Raw genomic sequence first — 24,585 nt, forward strand, 5'->3', positions numbered from 1 at the left:
TATACCTTCGTCCCTTACACAAATGGTAATGTACCGTAGCCATTGTATTGAAAGATTTTGAATAATGATTAAGTATGAAGACATTGCTGAAATACAAGTATTTTATACCTGTAAAACATATAAAATTCTTTATTTCTTGGTCATTAATTATTATCTTGGCTATGATGTATGTAAAATGATGAAATGAGTGAATAAAACATAAAGTAATTGTAATTTTTAACTTCCCGCATAATATGGTAACAAAATCCTATAATGTTGGTAAGCCTGTCGCTATATGCCGGCAAGTGTGTTTCACGGCTCCACGGACTCTCGGCGGACGTTGTAAAATTCTTGCTGTGGCCATTGTGTTAGAACTTAGAGCGAGTATAATACCACGTTTTTCTGTTTTATTGTGAAACCATAAAGTTTAATATAGACTATTTTCATTGCTGGAAATTAATTCAAATTTTTTCAAGTTGGATTTAGACGTAACTTTTACAGCAAAATGTTTTGGGGTAAGTAAATAAAACGTTCTGAATTAAATTAAGAATGGCGACGCCACATGGTAACTTATTTCAACTATTTCTTTCACGCGATTGAGTCTGGAGATTCGAATTATGATTGCTTTTATGCACAAAAAATTACGTGAAGGTTTATTAAAAATAGAAAAAATAACAGTAATTCTATATAGATGCATTTTGGTTTTCTTTCGAGAGCAATTTGAAAAGTTAGGTTATAGGCCTATTTCGGTTTATGCAATTGTTCACTGTTACAGAAACTTAATGTTGCATTCAGCACGTATAAGGTCGTAGTTACTGAAAACAATTGGGATCGAGTTATCTAATCAGATTACAAACGAGCAACATCGTAGAGATCCTAGTTCTGTTACAGAACTTCGCGAGGTACATTCATTCATTTATTTTATTCCATAGATCTTACATGAGCAATGAAGCTTTAAGATGTGGAACATGTCAACATTTTACAATATTACAATTACAATTTTTACAATGTTGTACAATTTTTTTTTTTTTTTTTTTTTTTTTTTTTTTTTTTTTTTTTTGCGAGATGTAGTGAGATGAAATGAGGTCCGAGGATTCGCCAAAATATTAGGTTGAACGAGGATTGAGCGTATTCTCTTCCTGCACTTTGAGCCATCTTACATGTCATACCAACATAACTTACCAGGCATTACGAACGTTCCGCGCTAGTTTGCAATATTGCAGCGGGATGGTTACGCGGGTATTTAAAATGTATAAATTCATAGCTATCGATATAACATAACGAATGTTTCGCGCTAGTTTCTAATGTTCGAGCGGGAATTCGTAGTTGTGGAAATGGCTGCAGTAGGTGATCGTATTAATATTAGAAAGCTGAGCATTATCAATAGTGAAAATGAAGCGCAACAGTGGTGCCGGGAGAAAGGTCTGCTTCCCGCAAATATGGAGTGTCCACTTTGTGGGGAGTTTTCGTACTCCCAAACAATAAGGGAGTGCGATGAGACGAATGTACCAGATGTAGCGGAGTCAACGATCACGGATTGGTTTTCATACTTGAGGGAAGTGTGTAGAGGTAAGAAAATGAACTGTTATGGCAGATTGGGTTAATTTAGGATTTTACTGACAGGTTAGGTTAGTTTAGGATTTTACTGACAGGTTAGCTTAGGATAGATAACGATGAAAGAGTAATGGAAGGTATCGTATGATGACGCAGAATATCTGCATGGAAATATCATATGTACTTCGGTACATTGAAATAATATTAGGATAGATAAGGTTAGTGTAGGATTTTATTGACAGGTTAGGTTAGTTTAGGTTTTTATGGTGCGTTACGTAATTATTTGTGACAGGTTAGGTTAGTTTAGGATTTTAGTGATAGGTTAGGTTAGTTTAGGATTTTAGTGACAGGTTAGGTTAGTTTAGGATTTTAGTGATAGGTTAGGTTAGTTTAGGATTTTAGTGACAGGTTAGGTTAGTTTAGGATTTAAGTGACATATTAGGTTAGTTTAGACTTTTATAATTGGTTGCATAATTATCTGTGACAGGTTAGGTTAGTTTAGGGTTTTGGTTAGGTTAGGTTAGTTTAGGGTTTTGGTTAGGTTAGGTTAGATAAGGTTAGTGTAGGATTTTAGTGACAGGTTACGTTATCTTAGGTTTTTATGATGCGTTACGTATTAGGTTAGTTTAGGATTTAGTGACAGGTAGGTTAGTTTAGGATTTTAGTGACAGGTTAGGTTTAGGATTTTAGTGACAGGTTAGGTTAGTTTAGGATTTTAGTGACAGGTTAGGTTAGTTTAGACTTTTATGATGCGAAGCATAATTATCTGTGACAGGTTAGGTTAGTTTAGGGTTTAGGTTAGGTTAGGTTAGTTTTGGATTTTGGTTAGGTTAGGTTAGGTTGGGTTAGAATTTTGGTTAGGTTAGGTTAGTTTAGGGTTTTGGTTAGGTTAGGTTAGGGTTTTAGGTTAGGTTAGGTTAGGATTTTGGTTAGGTTAGGTTAGTTTAGGGTTTTGATTAGGTTAGGTTAGTTTAGGATTTTGGTTAGGTTAGGTTAGTTTAGGGTTTTGGTTAGGATAGCTTAGGTGAGGTTATGTTAGGTTTTCTTTAGGTTAGGTTAGTTTAGATTAGGTTACGATTTTGGTTAGGTTAGGTTAGTTTAGGGTTTTGGTTAGGTTAGGTTAGGTTAGTTTAGGATTTTGGTTAGGTTAGTTTAGGGTTTTAGTTAGGTTTGTTTATGTTAGATTAGGTTAGAAATTTGGTTAGGTTAGGATTTTGGTTGGGTTAGGTTAGTTTAGGATTTAGGATAGGTTAGGTGAGGTTAGGTTAGGGTTTTCTTTAGATTAGGTTAGGTTACGATTTTGGTTAGGTTAGGTTAGTTTAGGGTTTTGGTTAGGTTAGGTTAGTTTAGGATTTTGGTTAGGTTAGTTTAGGGTTTTAGTTAGGTTTGTTTATGTTAGGTTAGGTTAGAAATTTGGTTAGGTTAAGTTAGTTTAGGGTTTTGGTTAGGTTAGGTTTGTTTAGGGTTTAGGTTAATTTAGGTTAGTTTAGGTTTTTATTATGCGTTAGATAGTTTTAGCTTTTTTATGCTTTGTGTAGGCAAATATGTGGCAGGTTAGGTTGGGTTAGTTTAGGATTTTGTTGAGAAGTTGGGTTAGGTTAGTTTAGGCTTTTTTATGCTTTGCATATACGAAACTGTGCAATGTTGGGTTAGGATAGTTTAGGTTTTATTGACAGGTTAGTTTAGTTTTGGAGTTTAGTGAAATAGGTTAGGTTAGTTTAGACTTTTATGATGCGTTAGGTTAGGTTAGTTTAGGTTTTTGTAGGCTTTTATTTGCTATAAGTGTTATTTTCTTTCAGACAATGTGGATCGCCGTTAGAAGAACGAACCTAGAATTGGAGGGCCGAATCATATAGTAGAAATTGATGAATGCAAGATTGGACGTAGGAAATTTTAGGCTGGTGGTCGTATTGTGGAGGGTTCTCGGGTTTTGGGCATGATAGGTCGTGAGACGAAGGAAGTGCGATTGGAGATTTGTCCGAATAATAAAGAGGGACAAAGATGCTTTTCTTGGTGTTATTCGGAAACATGTCGCCGCTCAAACCACAATAATGACGGACTGCTGGAAGGGATATGAAGGCCTGGATGTTAACAATTTCCGTCATTTGACTGTGAATCAGAGCCTCAACTTTATTGATCCGGAAAGCGGTGCATGCACGAATTTGATCGAAAACGCAAGCGATTGAGTGTGGCTGTCGTGAAGTAGTGATTTTTTTGTTTTTTACGTTGGCAGTTGAAGGACGTCATTGTGTTCATAATGGCGGGCTTCGAAAGAAAGTTCAGTTGTGAAATTTATGTGTTTATTGTAGTAATATATGCTCCAGCGGAGTGTTTTTCAGTGCGTATTGAATTAATAACAGTTCAGCGTTCTTCACATTACATCGTATCGTGTGTTTCATGTGACTAAAATCGTTTCACTGACTAGAAAACAGAACGTTTGCACTCACATTACGTTGGACGTTTCATTTCACAGGTAATTTGCCACATATCTCTACAGTTATTTTACTTGTAACAATTACCAATAGAATGCTTAAGTTTTAAAATGCATCTCCACAAAAAATTCCATCAAATTCGCTTTATAATTCGAACATTTTGTATTGCAAAATCGTCGGAATCCGCTCAATCCTCGTTTCACCAAATATTACCCAGCATTTGCCTTTTCGGTGGGGGAAACCTCGGAAAAACCCAACCAGGTAATCAAATCAAAGGGGGTAATCAAATCAAAGGTGTTGATGCCAAGGACTCGCCATAGACCATCCTGCTTCAGTCCCACGGCTGTGGAAAACCTCGGAAGAAACCAAAGTCCAAAGGGGGATCCAACTCAAGCCCGAACGCAGCTCCGGATCAGCAGCCCATTGGTTCTTCCACGCTTCTAAGAGTGATACGGGATAAACTTCAGAATGCGGTTAACTTCTTTCACCTCTACCCCCACCACACTACCTTGTATGCATGCAGTGGGTTATTCTGTAAGTAATTTATTATTATGCAGCTCTATTGTTGCTGATTATTGATGCGTTCACAACACTGGCCTTTTTTTTTTTTTTTTTTTTCCTACATGCAGTTAACTCTGACTTCTCCAGTGGGGAGTTTGATGTGTTACTTTCATAAGGTAAAGATATCCTCTGTAGGCAAACACGCCATGAAGGTGTTTGGGGGCATGAAGATAGAACTCCATGCTTTCATGACCTCGGTGCTACTCATACGAAATACAGCGTCTTTCCTTCAGCAACATATTATGTAGATTTCCCGCGCGCATGTACATCAAATCACAGAAACGATAAAACTGCTGTAGCCTACGTTAGGGTGACCAGATTTCCAAAATAAAAAAAACTGTACACTTAATGAGGTTGACATGAATCAACAGCTTATCTAAACCTTCATTGTTATATATTCAAAACCAAGCTCTCAGGCTCATTATTGGTGGAATCAAAACAACTCCAATAGATTCTGTGAGATTCCTCACTAATAAGAAATAGTGAAATCAGAAGTAAACACTGAAATAATGAAACAATTGTCTTTAAGAGACAATTAATATTAGGTACCCTCCACAAAACTGGCTTCATTTAGGCTATACACTGACGGATCCTTATCTCCAGGGAACAAGGTGCAGGTGAGGGGTGTAGGTGTTACGTGCTGTCTCTTCTCACTTTGTAGAGTTCTTGGATATGGAACAACAAGTTTTGATGGAGAAATCATTGCAATAAGTAAAAGTCTCAGGAAGCTTCTATGCCACATCAATAAATTTAAAAATGCAGTTATATTGCAGCTATTCTATCAATATATTCTCTAGACACACACCTTCATCTCAGACAGCAGAAATAACTAAAATGCTCTCTCAGTAACATTCAATAGAAGAATTGTATTCCAATGAATACCATTCCATTGTGGAATCCTGGGTAACGAGAATGTGGATGCTTCAGCAAAGAAGGGCAGCACTGCTACTTACAGACCTGTTACTATACTTGTTTTTTTGAAAGATGGGACATGACAAGAGTGTTGCGATTGGAAAAACAACTGATCGTCACATAGTGTGGTAGGTCAGTTGCTATGGTAACAACGGTTGAGTTGCCAAACTTCTGTTCCCAAGTGACGAGTGCTTAATAGCTCTCTTGGCAACATTTATTGTGCACACAATGTTAATATTGGAACGTTTCGTCTTTGATTCTCTGTCGATTTTTGTATTGTGTTTTTTTACCTTTATGTCAATTGTCAATGAATGTTTTAACGTCAGCCATCTTAACGTCAATTGCTAACTTCTATCAGCTGGTGCTGGGTAACTTTCGGTGCTGGACCCCGGACTCATTTCACAGGCATTATCACCTTCATATCATTCAGACGCTAAATAACCTAGATGTTGATACAGCGTCGTAAAATAACCCAATAAAATAAAAAAATTCTATCAGCTGGCAGTGTGGTAGTCCATATTGGCAACATACCACTGTAGTTCCAAGCTCGGCCGCTTAACTGTCATGTCCCATCTTTCAAAAAAACAAGTATAAATATACGTATTATTCTATGAAAATATTTATTAAATCTACTTAAGACTTCAACAAACAAAATTTGATAACACAATGTCAAAGGAAAAAATAGAACTCTCTGCATCATAATCCACAGTTAATTCCCAATTTACCACGCAAATCGTCTGTATCTGCATTTAGATTGGCAACAGGCCATGACTGTTTGGCCAAACACCTACATAGAATTGGAATATATCAGTCCCCTAACTGCCCATTGTGCAACTCAAACCAAGAAGTGGATTCGAAACACCTAAAAATCTGTGCTTCATTGGCTGACCATGACAATATCTTTGAAAAATATTGTAGTGCAAGAGGCCAAATGACTTTGTCAAATGCCTGGCATTAGAAAACAACAACATTCATTATTGTGTTTATATAATGTCAGTGAGCAATAAGGTTCAGTTTTATTTATTTTAAAGTAATAAACAATACACTGTTTACAATAACTAGGCTTTAGGGCTAATAATTATACAAGTACATAATAGAGTAGCATAAATACTTGGTTTAAGTCATTGTTGACATTTTTTTTATATTGCAACTAGTCTGGATTAATTAGGTTAACTTATCTGTTTAAAAATATGTCAGGTTAATTGGACCTTACCTCATATCCATGGCACTTTATTCTAAATTTGTTTCATAACATTTTTTGTCTTGTATTGCCTTTTAACTATTTTTACATTCTCCATGAAGATCAACTGTACAGTCTGTATCATATTTCTTTGATGAGTGAATTTGCTGTAGAAGTGTTGGCCTTTCCTTCGGGAAACTATAGAAGTCCATCCAAGACACATTATTAAAATGACATTTTGTGATTAACATGGCCTTTATGGTTTTAACTGAAAACTGATTCCTTTCGTCAGACCAAACTGAATTCATCAATGAAAACACTCTTTCTGATGATGCATTGGTACTAGGTATTTCTAACACAAAACTTACAATCTGAACTTGTTTGTAAAACTAATGTCTTTGTCTTTCATAATTTGTAATGCTTCAGTCCATTTCTCTATAATTTTAACATCACTTTCCTTCCAATGTTTAATTTTTGCTCCATATATGTTCTTCACATGATTCACTTCACTGAATAGATCATCTTCATCTGTCACTTTTAAAATAGCCTATTAGTGTCAATTTTGGCAATAACTTGAAGAAAATTTTGAACTTCAGACCAAAAAACCTTCTAATTATCGATCTAAGGTATCAATGATCGAATTGAATTCATTATGGTTACATCTGATGGAAACAGTATGGAATTATTAATAAATATTTTACGTGATTATTAAATAAAATAAAAGAAAAAAAGAATGTTCCACAACAGTTGATCCACAATATTCATAACATATATAACCAAAATAAAATAGCAATTAAATAAAATTAAAATAGCATTTAATTAAGCAAGCTATCATCTTGGACACCCATCAATACTGGTGTAAGACAAGGATGTGGATTATCACTCATTCTCTTTATTATTTATATGAACCGAATAATTAAAGAGTGGAAGCAAACTCGCCATGGATATATACAAATTAACGGATACCTTAAATTGAATTCAATTCTCTTTGCAGACGATTTGGTATTATTAGCACTTTCAGAAGACGACCTCCAAAGGTCAGTATATACTGTAATTTGCAGCAAGTAGCAGCCACATACAATATGGAAATTTCAACAGATAAAACAAAAATTATGGCATTCTGTGGGAAATACCCAATGCAAAGTAAAATTTGTCTCGATAATAAAATATTAGAAAGATGTAATAGTTTCCCATATTTAGGTTACAATCTTTCCATTTTGAAGAATTGGACATATCACAGAAAATTAATAAATACACAAAAGCTATGGGCATTATAAATAGTGTGATGAAACCATCCTTGGTTCAGGAACACACCCGCATACGTCTCTACAACACATTGGCACGACCGATGCTCAGCTATGGCAGCGAAGCATGGAAACTGAGGAAAGCAGATAAAAGCAGAATAACAGTTTATGAAATGCGATTCATGCGAAGAACAGCGGGCTATACTAAATGGGATCTGAAAAGAAATTTTGAAATTTTAAAGGAACTAAAAACTCAACCAGTTTTAGATTACATTGTTCAGTATCAGTTTAATTGGAAACATCATTTGGAAAGAATGCGTAATAGTAGACTCCCAAAGGCAATTTATAATTATGTACCACATGGCCAAAGATCTGTGGGTCGTCCTGCTAAGAGATGGCGTAAAAATTTTATGAGAGACCATAACAGGTCTTGCGGCCTAACACTTGTCAGGCAGAAGAAGAAGAAGAAGAAGAAGAAGAAAGAAATATTTTAACAATAATTTAGGTAAACTGGACGCCATTTAAAAAATGGAACATTTGGCGTCTCGAACATACTTTTCTCAGGACAAAGGACAAGAGGCTGAAAAAAGGGACAATCCCGTTAAAAATGGGACATCTGGTCACCCTAGCCTACGTAAAACTACAGAGTTCCTATCAGGGTTGCCATACGTATGACTATTTTGACTAAATTGTACAAGGTATGGCTGCACTCTTTGTAGCACGCAATTTTGTACGACTGTTTTACTGAAGGGAAAAAATTATTTTTGAACTTATAATGTTGGTTTAAAATAAAATTGATGGTTAATTCGTCCCTTTGAGACAAGTTTTCTTCATTTAGTATGTCCTTGACTAATATGAAAGAAATATGCTTTTAAGGGGGGAATTGATCTGGCAACTATGCTTGCCATGTACGTCATAATTTGTCATCTTCAGCTGTAGGTCCAGTTTATCAAAGTAATAAGTGTTTAATTAATTTCCTTATATATGTTCGACAAAGGAAATCTTTTATCATTGAAATAGTACTGCAGTAGCATTTGATACTATGTATATCAGACATACAAGTTACGGAAAGAAGGACATTTCTTAATTTTTTAAAAATCCGCCTGGACCCTGGACAAAGGTCTAAAAAGGAGGACATGTCCGGACAAAAGAGGACGTCTGGTCACCCTAAACTTGTCTCAACCAGGATTTGAACCCCGACCAGCTCATTGCACGGTCAGACATGCATACTACACAGAGGTGGAGTAGAATTAAGATTTTCTGATGATATGGCGTTGTTAGCAGAAGAGACAGTACTAAGGGATATACTACTGGAGCTAAATGATAGCTGTGAGCAGTATGGGATGAAGATAAATGCAAACAAGACGAAGACCATGGTTATTGGAAGAAAAATAAAGGAGGTAAATGTGCTAATTCGAAATAAGGCAGTAGAGCAAGTGGACAGCTTCAAATACTTGGGTTGTACCACAAGCACTAACATGAGCTGCTGCCAGGAAGTCAAAAAGAAGGATAACAATGGCAAAGAAAGCTTTTAATAGAAGAAGAAGCTTCTTCTGCGGACCTCTGGAAAAATAACTAAGAAAGAGACTAGTGAAGTGCTTTGTGTGGCATTGTATGAGTAAAAAACATAGGCATTACGACGAAGTGAAGAGAAGCAATTAGAAGCATTTGAAATGTGGATATGGAGCAGAATGGAGCGTGTGAAATGAACAGACAATAAGAAATGAAGCTGTGTTGGAAAGAATGGGTGAATAAAGAATGATGCTGAAACTGATCAGGAAAAGGAATTGTTTGGATCGCTGACCGAGAAGAACTGCCTACTGAAGGATGCACTGAAAAAAACTGTGAACAGGAGAAAAGTTCGGAGTAGAAGAAGATATCAGATGATACAGATCATATGCTGAGATTAAGAGGAAGGCAGAAAATAGGAAAGATTGGAGAATGCTGGGTTTGCAGTGAAAGACTACGACAATGTTATGCTGAAGTAAGTTGATATGACGATTTCGTTTCCCTTATCTGGCAACCCTGGTTCCTATGCAGACCAGTCCAGTCCTTACCTCTTAACTTCTTTGGGACAGACGCTCTGCACTATCGTATTTTGACTAATTATACGTGGTACGACCATACTCTTATGTTGTACGTAATTTTATACGACACTTTACTGAAAAGAGATAATTATTTTGAAATTAACAATGTTGTTCTATAATTAAAATAATAACTGTTAATTCGTCCCTTTTAGACAAATTTTCTTCATTCAATATGTCGTTGGCCAGTATATAAAAAGGAAAACTTGCTTTTAAGGAGGAAGAGACGCTTGAAAATTGGTATGTTGGCTATGCTTGTTATGTAAGTTATGAACTCATAATTTGTTACCGGTATCTTGAAATGTAGGTTTCACGTACAGTGTGGCTATATCAAAGTAATACGAATACAGAGATCTGCTAACTTTCCTGTATGTTCGTCAGTGAAAGTCTTATCAATGAAAACCTGGAACTGTGATAGAATTTTTTTTTCTCTTTTTTACGGGGGAGGGACCCAAAGACTTGCATATCAGCCTAAGGCTTATTGTCCTTACCACTTCTGTTTTGTGAATATTTGTTGCCAAATGGTCGCACTCTTATACGAATACAGCACACTGCATTGTGAACTTAACCCAGGCTATAACAATGATACGATGAAAGAGTAATGGAACGGAGAAAAATTCTCTCCGGCGCCAGGACTTGAACCCGGGTTTTCAGCTCTACGTGCTGATGCTTTATCCACTAAGCCACACCGGATACAACCCCGACGCCGGTTAGAATCGTCTCAGATTAAGCTCCAACTCTTGGGTTCCCTCTAGTGGCCGCCCTCTGCACTACGTCATAGATGTCTATGAACGCAGGACCGAAGTCCACACATGTGCTGAGGTGCACTCGGTATGAGTGACTAGTTGGCCGGGATCCGACGGAATAAGCACTGTAAGTGATTTACGCATATCATATATATTATTTTAAATCTTAATCTGAGACAATTCTAACCGGCGTCGGGGTTGTATCCGGTGTGGCTTAGTGGATAAAGCATCAGCACGTAGAGCTGAAAACCCGGGTTCAAGTCCCGGCGCCGGAGAGAATTTTTCTCCGTTCCATTACTCTTTCATCGTATGATGACGCAGAATATCTGCATGGAAATATCATATGTACTTCGGTGCATTAAAATAATATATATAACAATGATGATAATTATATGTGAATAAATGACGATGAAATGGGTCCGAAATCCAATGCCGAAAGTTACTAGCAATTCTGCTTCAATTGGATGTAAATCTGAGATTTCGCACATGTCAGAACTGCTTTCAGGCAGGAGCATGAGGCGAGAACGTCAAGACTTGTCCTGAAGTATATTCGCAGAACTTCTGTCTTAATGTTGAACTACCTGTAAAACAGATAACAGAGGTCTTAGCTTAACGACAAGCCTTCTCACTTGTGAATGAAGAGGCTGCTGCTGCTTCTCGCTATAAGCCATGAGTTGCACCTGACCTGTTATAGACTGCTGCGTGCTGAAACGCAAATGGTTAGAAATTCTCGGTGTGGCAATAATGCTGCTTGTTGCATTAGAGCTCAAGATGGTGATGCCTCCATTGTCTTTGTAACATTCCCTAGTTCACAAGTCTAATCTAATATATTTTAAGAAATTGAAGACGAAGTTCTTTATATTGTTATAATCTAATGTGATAAATTAGTTAACGTAGATGTTTCTGCAAGCTTTCATAGCAGCAGAAATTGGGTATTGAAAACAAAAACTAACTGATAAACCAGTTTTGAGAAATTCTAAGATCAGAAGTCCAATATTTGAAGATGAAGAGGAGGATATGAGTGATACAATAATAATAATAATGATTTATTTTAGCTGGCAGAGTTAAGGCCGTAAGGCCTTCTCTTCCACTCAACCAGCAAAAAGCGTATATACATATGCATGAACTTACAAAGAATCCAACAATTTGATTTAGATGAGAGTTACATCTCACACTGATGCTTACGCATAGTTACGATGTGCAAAATGAGTGATGAGGAATGCCCCAAACTATCAAACAGGCCATTCTGGTAGGGCATCATTCACAGGGATGGACATGTCATTCTGTAACTGGAATCCATAGTTTCTAAGGTATTGCATACTACACACTGTAGTGTGGGTAATATACCCAGTCAGTAAAGATAGTCACCCAAACAGTCGTGGCCTGTTGTCATGCGAAATTTCGCGACAGCGTCTCTTCGAAGCCATTCTGGTAGAGCAGATCTTAAGGCATCTTTCCAGTGCTTAGCCATGATTTGCTCCTCCAAATTGCGATGGAAAGTCTCTGATTCTATGTCTGATATTTGTAGCTGCTCTGGCACGGGATTTTGCTGTTACCTGAAAGGAGAATTGTTGTTCCTTTCTTTGCCAGTATTGAATTGAATTGAATTTAACAGAGGGGGGCACTGTGGCCCAGCACTGCGACCTGTTAAACTCTATTGCGCTTTGGTGACGCATTCCCAAACCACACTATCTGACCACACTAAGGTTCTCTGTGTGCCCAGTTTCGAGCAGGCAACCCCACTCATCCCTAGGTCAGCTCCCACCATGCGTCGCCAGCCGGCATTCGGAGAATGCTATGGAATGATAATGAAATGGAGAAGTAGTGATGGAATGATGTAAATGCTTAATTTGGGGAAAAAACGGAAGAACCCCAGAAAACCCCCAACTGCGACCTTGTCCGCTATAAGTGTCACTATGCATTTTTTAAATGAAAAAATCCCAGACCTAGCCAATCGAACCCGGCCACCTGCATGACAGTCTGAAGGTCTGACCATTCAGCCACCACAGAGTTCTTTGCCAGTAGGTCTGCTTTTGGTTTTTTTTTAAGATGGAGCCTGATAATAATTGTTGATTATTAGGTTACATTGGAAGATTAGTCTAAATCAAGGCATTGAAATGTAGAACTGTAAAAGTTGAAAAGGAATTCAGAAACTCTCGTCATATCCCTTTCACTTACACTGTCTTATAAACAAACACATAGTAAGGCTGTGTGCATCGTGGTGGATTTTAGGCGACCAGCGAGAGCCGAAAGTTCGTAAAAGCTATTATGCCTGCTTGATAAAATTCATCACTGATCTTCCTGCCTGCTCGTACTGCATCAAAACATTACTGTTTCAGCCGGAGAAGATGTAGAGGGGAGTTAAGGGGTGGTATGCAGTGACTCAATAGAGTTATTTATACCTAGGCCTGGCATATACTGTTCACCATTGCAAGAAGTAAATATACTGTCACTACTGTGAATGCGCTGTTTTTATTCTGCCTCTGTTTATATTTTGATTGGAGTTACTTCTGTTACTTCAAGACCAAATTGATTTTTAGAGGTTTCATTTCCTTTCAACTTGAATCAATCTTCTTAATGTATCCAGCTGTTTGCTGACAACATAAAGTCCACTATAGTCCACTGTAGTCTATTCAGCTGTTTCTCATGAGAAATGAGGGGTATTTTGATCGGTGTTCATGATGGGGTGTAGTCAATATATACTGCAGGGCTGTGTCTTCTGCAACTGGTACTGATGATTTTAATTTACTTCTTTTGTGGTTTATGGATGGACAGTATAGAAGAATGTGTTCCAGATCTTCATCATGATTATTACACCACAGACAAGTAGGATTATCAGAAATGTGAAATCTGTGCAGGTACAATTGAGTGACAATGTGACCTGTTCTGGTCCTTGTTAAAAATGTTTGAACATGTCTGGGCAAGTTTTTGTACAGACTGTAAAATTTTTCCTTTGTCAGAAGAGAGCCAGTTGTTGACCCGTAGGTTTGTAAAATGAGACTTTACTGAAGCAAAAGCATTGGATAGAGATATCACTTGATGAGGTCTTGGTTGCAAATATGTTACCTGTTTTGCAATTAGTATCGACTTTCTCATTTCCAGGTAGGCCTATACCACAATGACTAGGTATCCATTGAAATGTTATTTCCTTTTGGAGTTCTTTTAGTTTACTTAGTTGTTTCTGAATTGGAAAAATTCTATGTGCATATAGGTTTGGTACATATTTAATTATGAACTTGAAGAGGAAATTTAAAATTAATGCTTTATGTTGATACAGTTCCCTCAAAAATCAATTTGTGATCATACAACTTGTGTTGTTACTTCTGTGACAAATATTAATTTTTTATCTTTGTTTTGTATGCAAGAATATACTATTTTCTTTCAGGACTTATTATGGAATCGGGGAAGAGGTACACACAGACTGTGGAAAGAGCTTTCCACGTCTCTATGGCATGCCTGGAACCAAACACAGCAGACACAGACAATGTGTCTGTGATGTTAGCATTTGATAACAGAGAATTTATATTATGCAATTTGAACAAACACAAAGCTATACAGACACCACTTGATCTCAACTTCCAGAGTGGTGACAAGATTGCATTCATGTCTTCGGGAAAGGGGAGGGTTCACCTCACTGGTGAGTAATGATGTATTTAATGTTTTTATTATCAGTACAATAAGATATACAATATAAATAATAAACTTTCTCTATTATATGGTTATGGTAATTATTAGTTAATTTTTGTTATTTGGTCTCATTGTAAGGAGCTTCAGAAAATGCTAGTTTTGTTAATAAAGCAGGAGATCTCACAAAAGGTTATAGTCATTATGGGAAAGCTGTGGGGCTCTCCAAACCGTCCTAAATGTCCTCGTATGTAGCAAATTTTGCTAGCAGAAGACAAAGTCGTCATTGCTGAAACTGTACTTCGTCATATAGATGGTTTATTTAGAGATCCTACATAATTGTAACATATCTAATAAATTGAGACTTCCAAAAAATTGTTGTATGTTTTTTTCCTTCTGTGCTTAATACTATTCTGACATCTTACGATGACTATTGACTATCAATTGACTATTCGATTTAGCATACAAAAAAGTTGGTTAAGTTTAGAACCTAAAAAATCAGGGCCCTACTTGTATTTGCCAAATAATTAGTTTAAAAATCGCTTAGTGTGGCGTGCCCTGCACAGAACTGTAAGCACGGCACAAACAATACAAACCCCAACAAATCATCATCATGTTCTAGTTCTAGAAAAACTGTTACTGTTTGGTAAATGGATTTTCATTTTTATGCATTCTTTTCATAGAATGATCAAGTGAGCTTTTTCCATTTGAAAGATAAATTATTAATATTATTAGTATTAGATGTCTGAGAAGAATTTTAAATATTTACTGTCCAGTAATAATAAGCAGTGAAAATTTATGGAAAGAAGAACCTATTGAAATTGAAATTAAAAGGCATGAATGGAAGTGGATTGGCCACTTTTGTAAAGAAAGCTGATTGATGCAATTGAATGACATGCTTTGGAGTGGAATCCCCAGGGTGTTCGGAAGGTGGGACGCTCGAGAGGGTCATGGAGGAGATCTGTCAACAAAGAGATGAAACAGTATGAGAAAAACATGGAATGAGATTAAAGCTACTGTAGCCAATCGGGTCAGATGGAGAGCTCTTATTGATGCCCTTTGCTCCACCAAGGAGTGAAAGGATCTATTATTATTATTATTATTATTATTATTATTATTATTATTATTATTATTATTATTATTATATTATCATCATCATGCAGTACTATCCATTTTCTTCCATCATGAGTCATTCCACTATTATTAAATCTTTAAGCTGGGCACCCACTTAGGCGAAGAAAAGAAAATTTCTTCCACTAGAGAAACTTATATGTAATCAAAGAATTATCGCTGGAGAACTCTACGAAGCAACCAGACAACATCGCTTCCTGCCGCATCTCTTTGCCTCGCTTCAATGTGTGGGGATAGGAGAAGCAACGAGACAAAATTTTCGTCACCAATTGGACACTTTTAGGTCTTCATCAGGTGAACTTCTTCTACATCATTGCTTGGCAAAGAATGTATTACATGCCACATGCTCACAATTTAGCATAGCCTTGCCCAGCGAAAGTCTTATTCTCGCTATTTCATACATTAATTTATATTGTTATTATATAAAGTATACCTGCAAACTGTGTCCGCCCTGTAAGATTATATTTCGGCTGCATGATGCTCTGGTACTACACCATGTATTTGCATTGTGGAGATATACTTCCCTTATAAATCAACTTAATTTGCCTTTAGAAATGTTCTTGAGGTTCTAACAAGCAATATTGAATACCAGATATTGTCTGAATAATGTCAAGACATCTGCTTGAACTTGAACCTGTCATAGAGGTCAAAGATATAGAAACCATTGTGTAAATAGTTTATTTTCCCCTCTCTGAACTTCATCTCAAATATTTTTACTTGTATAACCTTCTTTCCATCGTAAAGACTCAAAAACAAAATTTGGGCCACCTGAATTTTCCAGTTTCTGAGTTTGTACATTTCATCTAATTGAAAACAGAATTTATATCTTTTTTAACCTGTATGTTTGAACATTCTGGATGTCTTGTTTCATATTTTCAGTTTTGATGTGGTTCTTGAAGATTAGTGTCACTTGGGGCCTGTGTATATTTCACTTATTACCGATAGTTTTGTAAATGTGCAGAAGTAAATATATGGTGTATTTTAGTGCACGACTCTCTAATAGTAATGCAGGAAGTGTCTTTTTATGAATTTGTGGAGAAAGTAGATGGAATGTTAAATGTACTGTAATCGATAATATACATTCAATTTTAGAATGTCACTTTAAATATATTGAATTGGTGCATAAGTTCATAGCATTTTTCTGTACTTTCATTCATCTGCTGTCAATCTTTCCATAGCAACCAAGTATTTACTTATGCTATGAACTTATGCATCAAATCAATAAATTATGCAATTTAGTTTTTACTAATATTTTTCGCTCAGAAATTACAAATAAAATCTAACTTTTATATGTGACCCATTGCGTGAAAAGAGACCTAAAGTCGTGAAAGGAAATTTTACAGGAGAACAAAATAACGCATTTGCGATGTAAAAACTGCATTTCTATGTTTTGACATCTTACACTACCTGTAGGCTTTTTTTACATACTAAACTAGGACTTAGTTTTACACAGTGCTTCTTAAATACCTAAATATTTCTTATAGTTGCTAAGAAAACAAGTGAAAACTTTAATTGCATTTTTCTCGAAAAGTACATAATCTAATATCAACATTCAATAAGTAATATATTAAAAACTATAGCACCTAGAACCATGAATTTTTTTTTTTTAATGCTCAGTATTTCATCCTCTTTTTGAAACCACAAAAAAAAAAAAAAATCCAACTTTAGGTCCCATTTTCTGCAACTAGTCATATATTTAAATTGGTGAGTTAAGTTAAATAAATACATACATTTTTTCATTTGATGCCCTTAAAATGGACTGTTTATACTATTACCAAGGCATTACTGTTATTCCAAACAGAATACTGGTTCCATATTGCCCACGTTTTATTTCAAGTATGTTGTTCATATTTAACAAATCAGTAGATTATATCATGGTTATTTAATAAATGTTGTGCTTGCTTCATCATGCTCCAGTGGACGGGCAGCCCAGAAACAAAGCTTCTCTTAGCTTCGCCTTACCTCGCCTTGCCTAAGTGGGCATCCAGTTTTATTATTATTATCATCATCATCATCATCATCATACAGTAGGCCTACTATCCATTTCCTTTCATCATGAGTCATTCCACCACCATTATTATTATTATTATTATTATTATTATTATTATTATTATTATTATTATTATTATTATTATAGGCACCGTGCATGGGTCTCAAAATCGTACTGGTGGCGCCACGCAGTGTCTCAATTCCTAATTAACTACAGGCTTGCAGTCATTCACTAGTCACGTGTGATATAGAAATTACCTGCGGCTTTCTGCCGATAAAAAGTTGTAATATTAGCAAGAATGGGTTCATTGATTCATAGTGTTCTGCCCAAGGGCAGGTCTTTCACTGCAATCCCAGCAATCTCCAGTCTTTAATTATTTTATAAACTCACTGGAAAGTTCAGTACTGCTAGAGGAGTGTAAAAATGTAACTACAAAGTTCCTGAAATATCAGTGAAGTTGTTTGGCATTTAAATCAGATTTCAGACCATTGAATGAGGGTGAACAGTCATATTACTAAAAGACTGATATACTTATATTTGATGTCATGACGTGTATAATATTTGTGTGTATAATGTCTCTATAAATTACGTATTTTAATGTGATTTAATTCTAAAAGTAGTCTTAATTACACTTCCTGAATAATGGGCGACTGCAAATTCTCTAAAACACAACACATATGAATAATATCATCAACATACTACCTCTGATTGAGGTTCTGGCTGATATGTACATCTGTTATCAGGCTGTACATCTCACTTGACGATATGATATTCTAGTCTAGTTGCCTCATAAGTGGTGCCTTGTTGGTATCACTTATGAGGTTCAGACTTCCCTTTAGACAGTTGAATAAACAACAAGATCAACATGCGGAAGCAGTTTAATTGATAGTTTTTGTAAAATGTTATAATGTATATTTTAATTCGCTGAATGCACCTTTCAAGATGAATTAGAACACTGGCAACGCTGTAAGTAGTTTCGACTTCTTCAGCTGTTAATTTACCATCATGCAAATACGGTTGAGTAACAGCAATGATCCCTTTATCAGGAAAACCTGACTTCATCACCACCTTCTAATAAAGTCAATAATCTGCAATCAGTAGTTATGAATGTTCACTCGATCTGCCTCGGTAGCATTTAGATTTGAAGGCCACCATCTGATCCACATTGGGTGGCTGTTCCACTTCTGAACAATTAATTGTCACTCTACATTTTTCAATATTGCAGGCATTGTTTCCTGAATACTTTCTCTGCTAGGCCAAAACCCAAAATTACAGTAACCATTGTTGATGTCAACAACATTAAAGTGGTGGTAAAAATACATTATAATTATAATTGTACGATTAACTCTGATCATCACCCTCATAGCAGAATACGACAATCCAATTTTCATTTTAATTGGAAAATATGAGTAGACGATTTTCTTTACTAACCTTACTCTTGGACAGAATTTTTCGAAAGCTTTCGATGTGAAATTCACTAATAAAAATGACAAAAATAATATGTATGGTCTACATCTTGGGGCATTTCAACTATCTATGGCAGATATTTTTGGGTTAAATGATAGAATTGGAAATATTTCTTATTATGATTCTACGGGTATGATTGTGTTTCAATTGGCAGCAATTTTAACAATATATTCGAAACCACAAATGTCACTCCCATTAAGTCTGGTAGTTCTGTCTCATATTTTATTGTAGAATTATTTCGGAAACCTTGCATTTCATTAAACATATCATCTGTTCCTGAACGCGTGTCATAACATTTCTTATGTGACTTCAGTTCGGCATGTAATGGAATAGACACCTGAGTAGACAATTCACACAATTCAATTGTGAAAGAAAAAGACAAAATCATTAAGAATGGTTTCTTTTACTTCTGCCTGTATGGCTACTTCATTTTTCGAAATAACACTTGTTGAGCATTCGCCTTCCATAAAACTTAAATTTTCATCTTTTCTTCTTCTTTATGCGTCTCTTTCGTACCTTTCCGGAGCTAGTTGAGATGAGGCAGTCTTTTTCTTGTAATCTTTTATAAAAATACAGGGAACGGTATGCTAGTTGTGGGGGTGTTCTGATCTCGTTCCCAATAAAATTAATACAGCAAATTTTTGCTGCGGGTGTTGGTTTCAGCACTTGAAATCAAGAATTAAAGATAGATATGAATACATTTAAAAATAAGTATATTATTATTTATTGTTGCTAATGTTATACTGTGTGTGTGTGTGTGTGTGTGTGTGTGTGTGTGTGTGTGTGCGTGCGTGCGTGCGTGTGTCAGTAATTATCTATTATTTGAAATTTAAATGATAAATTCCTGTCTTTGCTAACTCAATGGTTATTTATAAACATAATACTATATACATTCTATTTTTTATATCAGGCCTAGTATATGATACTACTATGATTACAAGCAGTGTAGCCTTATTTACTTTCATCTGCGTACTGCACGGATCCACAATTAGCGTCGTTGCGCTTCAGTTTTCTGTTTTGGGAATGAATAAAAACAATATCGGTTGATGTGTTCCTATAAGCATTACTACACTCAAGAACACAGCAATTTGCGTTACCTTTCGGCTTTTTAGGATCATCCATATTTCTAATCATTTAACCTGAGATGTTAAGTATATTCATACGCTTCAAGCACAACCCTATCGCTGCTGTCCCTCCGTTAGTAACAACAGTCGCCACCAGAGGAGCTTGCACGGTGCCTATAGGCCTACTTTACTATACAATATTATGCATTTTCATTCTTCATGTATCATTTCAATATCATTAAACCTTCATTTGTTATTTCTTCAGTTATGTTATTTTTTTTTAGTAGGTTATTTTACTTTATCAACATCTTTGGTTATTTAGCGTCTGAATGAGATGAAGGTGATAATGCCGGTGAAATGAGTCTGGGGTCCAGCACCGAAAGTTACCTAGCATTTGCTCATATTGGGTTGAGAGAAAACCCCCGAAAAAACCTCAACCAGGTAACTTGCCCCAACCGGGAATCTAACCCGGGCCACCTGGTTTCGTGGCCAGACGCGCTGACGATCAGTTATGTTATGAACTTATAAATAATTATCACAATTGCTTGAATCCGTGATGTTACATTTACATGCATATAATTTTTCGAATACTGTGCATTGTGTAAAATTGATGTACCACTAATCTTATGCTCCCTTCAACAACAATCATCCATTATGCTTTCTCGTGCTGTGGTGGACAATGTGCTCTACATTATTCTCTATAATGCAACGTATTTGCCAAGCTTTGTATAAATAAAATTATTCATCAAAGCATTCTTACTGAATGTTTACATGGACAGTGATGAACAGTCACATGTTCATCTCTGCTCCCACTTTCTGCAGCGTAATTGACTACTTACTTGCACATGCTCATAATGAGAGTATTGGCCACTTGTAAATACACTTCAAATCTTCGTACAACACTGATGCTCAAACTTCAAAGTCATCAACATTTAAGATATGTTATGATACTCTGAATTGTGATGCAGCTTTTGCACTCTACTTGACAAAATTAAGATGTTTACTTTTGCAGTTTTGATCTGTAAGCAGTGCTTATAGGGATGCCAAACCTCTGAGTAAGATAAATTAAGGTAATTTTAAACAGTTGAGCTCTTGTTCAAATGGATAGATGTTATTTGAAAGAGATGTTGGATTAATAACTGACCATCCCCAGTTCAAGAAACATCTACGTCCATGGCTTATATGATTATGATTCCAACTGTCCAGTTTACAGACAATGAAAAGAGATTATTCTTCTCGAAGTATATCTATCAAAATGCATTCTCCTGGAGAAATAGTATGAAGGTTTTGCACCTTGCGCAGGGAAAGGAACAGTGTTAGTATTGAGGGATGTACAACATGACAAAAAAAGTTAAATAGTACATAAAACTCTACATCTCATATCTAAACTGTAACATAATTAACCTAACAGATATGGAAATGATAATATTATGAATATTTCAGGCTACCTGCTTGAGACAGATGATGATGATGATGATGACGAAGAAGACGAAGATGAAGAAGAAGAAGACGCCATTATGAATGATGACAGTATGGACATTGGTTTGTATTGACGAAACAGTTTTTTCAAGTTTGCTGTCTCAGGAATGCATGTTATTGTGCTTCATACCATATTCAAAATTGTACTAAGGCATCCCCTCACAATGTATCAATAAATGTCTCGAAAAAAACACTTAACTCCATATATGTTGTGCACTACATACCCTATTACATAATCACTTCATGTGTTAACTTAAAAACATAGTGTAACTCCTAGCAAAAAATAAAAGAACTTCACAGTACTATTGTTATTTACAGAAGCTTTGTCCAAGAAACAAACAAATGATCTAAACAAAGGATCTGGGAAGAGAAAGAATGAACCTCAGTTGTCCAAAGCAGAAAACAAGAAGGCAAAGCTTGCAGAACCAGAAAGTGATGAAGGTATGTGGTTCAAATACATCTAATGATGTTATTTTGATCTTCGACTCGATACCAAGTCAGTGTAATTCTCATTAAATTACATGGTTGGTTAGTTGCTAAGACCTCCAGATACTGTTGATGATCTTCCTGGGCTCTCCTAGTCAGTATTGAGAAGAATTTTGTTTCTTATATGGGGCATTAAAAAGGTAGAATTCAGCAGAGTGATTAGCATAGTTGACTTTTAATGTGGGCAAAAAAATGGCTGGTAAAGTTTGTCTGAAATTCCCTTACTTGAGGATGAGATTATTTTACGTACCATAAATCTTACGGACCTCATGCCTGAACTTTCCTTTTAAAGGAAGTCGTATCTATGACTGCAAGGGTGCAGACTCAGGTTCAGATCCTGGCAATGGCAGTGTCATTTTTATGATGTACAGAGCCAAGGTTCCTGAAGATTTTTCTCGGGATCCTTCTATTTCCTTCCATTCTACTATCACTTTCTATTTCATTATTCATTATCATAATTTTATTGGTATCTTATGATTGGCATACAGATGTTATCTAATTGAGGAAATGTAATATGCTTTTGGTGGAGGGGTGAAAGGGTATCTAACAGCATTTCACTGGATCTAAGCCTACATGGCTGAATCAACAGATGGCACCACAGAGCTGAGTCACAATATCTACAAGAAGCGGCCATTTGGATAAAACCATTCCCATAAAAAGGAGTGGTAAGAACGATAAGTTCATTCAAAGCTGCTGTGCTCACCTTTAGAAATCTCGCCCATTATATTGTATATATAAAGAACTTTGAAGGAATTTTACTTACTGGCTTTTAAGGAACCCGGAGGTTCATTTCCGCCTTCACATGAGCCTGCCATTGGTCCCTATCCTGAGTAAGATAATGCACGACGTGTATTATTGAGAAGAATAACAGTGTACTCCTCATTTCAATTAATGTTCACAATGCACTATGTGCAGAACAAGACTGTCAGTTCACAGTTCACTTGCCTTAGCTAGTTCATCTAGCTCACTGTTAAAGTGCACTGCACGTCGAACTCGTGTCTCCCCGAGCTGCGTCACACTCGCCTGCTGAAAACGGTCACAGTTACGGTCTCACTCAAGTTCACTGCACGTCAAACCCAGGTCTCCCCAGCTGCGGTCCACTGCACGTCGAACTCAGGTTTCCCAGCTGCAGCCCACTGCTCGTCGAACTCAGGTCCCCCTTGCTTCATCGCTCACTGCTGTCCGAGATAAGACTTGAAGACTGACTCACTGTCTGTTGGCAACTCGCGCTTTTATTACTACACTACATGTTCTGGAATCTTCGATTCGCGTGGCTTTCAGAATCTTCGAGAGAATTCCGCTTCTAGATGTTTCCCTTGCTATCTCCCCTCCACGCCGTCACCATAGCCTTCTCCCCTCACTCCGTACCATGCTGCAGCTCTTACTGAAGCTCGAGTTTCCATTTTCTCGTGCCTTCCTTCTCGCTAGGTGCGTGTGCACATTTCTGAGGCAACTAGAACAATCCAGACTGGCTCCACAATATGATCCACAGATCTTAATATTGTCTTGTCATCTGATATCTTCTTCTGCCTCGAACGTTTATTCCATTCACCATTTCTTCCAGTGCATCCTTCAGTTTGCAGTTTCTTCTCAGCCAGTGACCCAGCCAATTCTTTTTTCTCTTCCAGATCACTTTCAGCATAATTCTTTCTTTGCCCAAGTCTTTCTAGCACAGTTTCAGTTCTTATTCTGTCTATCCATTTCACATGCTCTTTTCTTATCCGTATCCACATTTGAGTCGCTCTCGCTAGCATAGTCGGTATAGCGCTGGCCTTCTATGCTCGAGGTTGCTGGTTCGATCCCGGCCGAGGTCGATGGCATTTAAGTCTGTTTAAATGTGACAGGCTCATGTCAGTAGATTTACTGGCATGTGAAAGAACTCCTGCATGACAAAATTTCCAGCATACCGCGGACAGTGATATAACCTCTGCAGTTGCGAGCATCGTAAAATAAATCTTTCCCCCTCCACATTTGAAATGCTTCTAGTCATTTCTCTTCACGTCTTCATAATGTCCACGTATCTGCCCCATACAATGCCAGTACGGGATTTCTAAATAAGAAAATTATGTTGTCGTTTATTATTTAACCTGGAGATAGACGATAGAAATATATTTTATGCTCATAGTATATAAATTTCATCATTCATACTGCTTCTAGAACATTCGAGTGCTGTGAGCAAGGGTACGTGTTGGTGGGTAGTGGAGATGATGCTGTAGTACTACTACTATTAATATAAACATCTGTCATTAGCCAGAATACAGAATGAAGTAATCATGAGCATAGCTTATGCAGTAGCACATTTGCTGTTCTAGAGTTGTGCTCAGGTGTGAATTCTATTTCTGCTTGAGCTGATTATGTGGTTTCTTCCCAAGGTTTTCCCCAACTGTAAGGTGATTGTCAGGTAATTCATGGCAAATCCTCGGCCACAACTCACTACCACCAATTCTATTGACCCTAAACAACTTAGTAGTTAGTAAGACTAAAAGAAATACAAAATAAATGTTGTAGTTTACATTTAAAATTTTGTTGAGGATAATTTCGTTTGTGAAATAGAAATGAACTATAGATAGAATTCTACATTTAACGACTGTTGTATTTCTCTGTTCAGTTTGACATAAATTTGTATTTCTTCATTGAATTGACAGTTACAAG

At 36.5% G+C, this 24,585-nt stretch overlaps 1 protein-coding gene across 1 annotated transcript in view; it reads left to right on the forward strand.

The window, feature by feature from the left end:
* The first annotated feature begins 282 nt into the window (after positions 1–282).
* Positions 283–24,585, forward strand: part of Fkbp39 (FK506-binding protein 39kD) — a 45,618-nt gene continuing 21,315 nt past the window's right edge. The window contains exons 1-4 of the mRNA XM_069821540.1: positions 283–494; positions 14,078–14,329; positions 21,412–21,510; positions 21,766–21,888. Coding sequence (XP_069677641.1) covers positions 485–494; positions 14,078–14,329; positions 21,412–21,510; positions 21,766–21,888 — 484 coding nt within the window. The 5' untranslated portion in view covers positions 283–484. The remainder of the gene's footprint in view (positions 495–14,077; positions 14,330–21,411; positions 21,511–21,765; positions 21,889–24,585) is intronic.

This window comes from Periplaneta americana, chromosome 3, assembly GCF_040183065.1.
Source record: "Periplaneta americana isolate PAMFEO1 chromosome 3, P.americana_PAMFEO1_priV1, whole genome shotgun sequence".
Lineage (NCBI taxonomy): Eukaryota > Metazoa > Arthropoda > Insecta > Blattodea > Blattidae > Periplaneta > Periplaneta americana.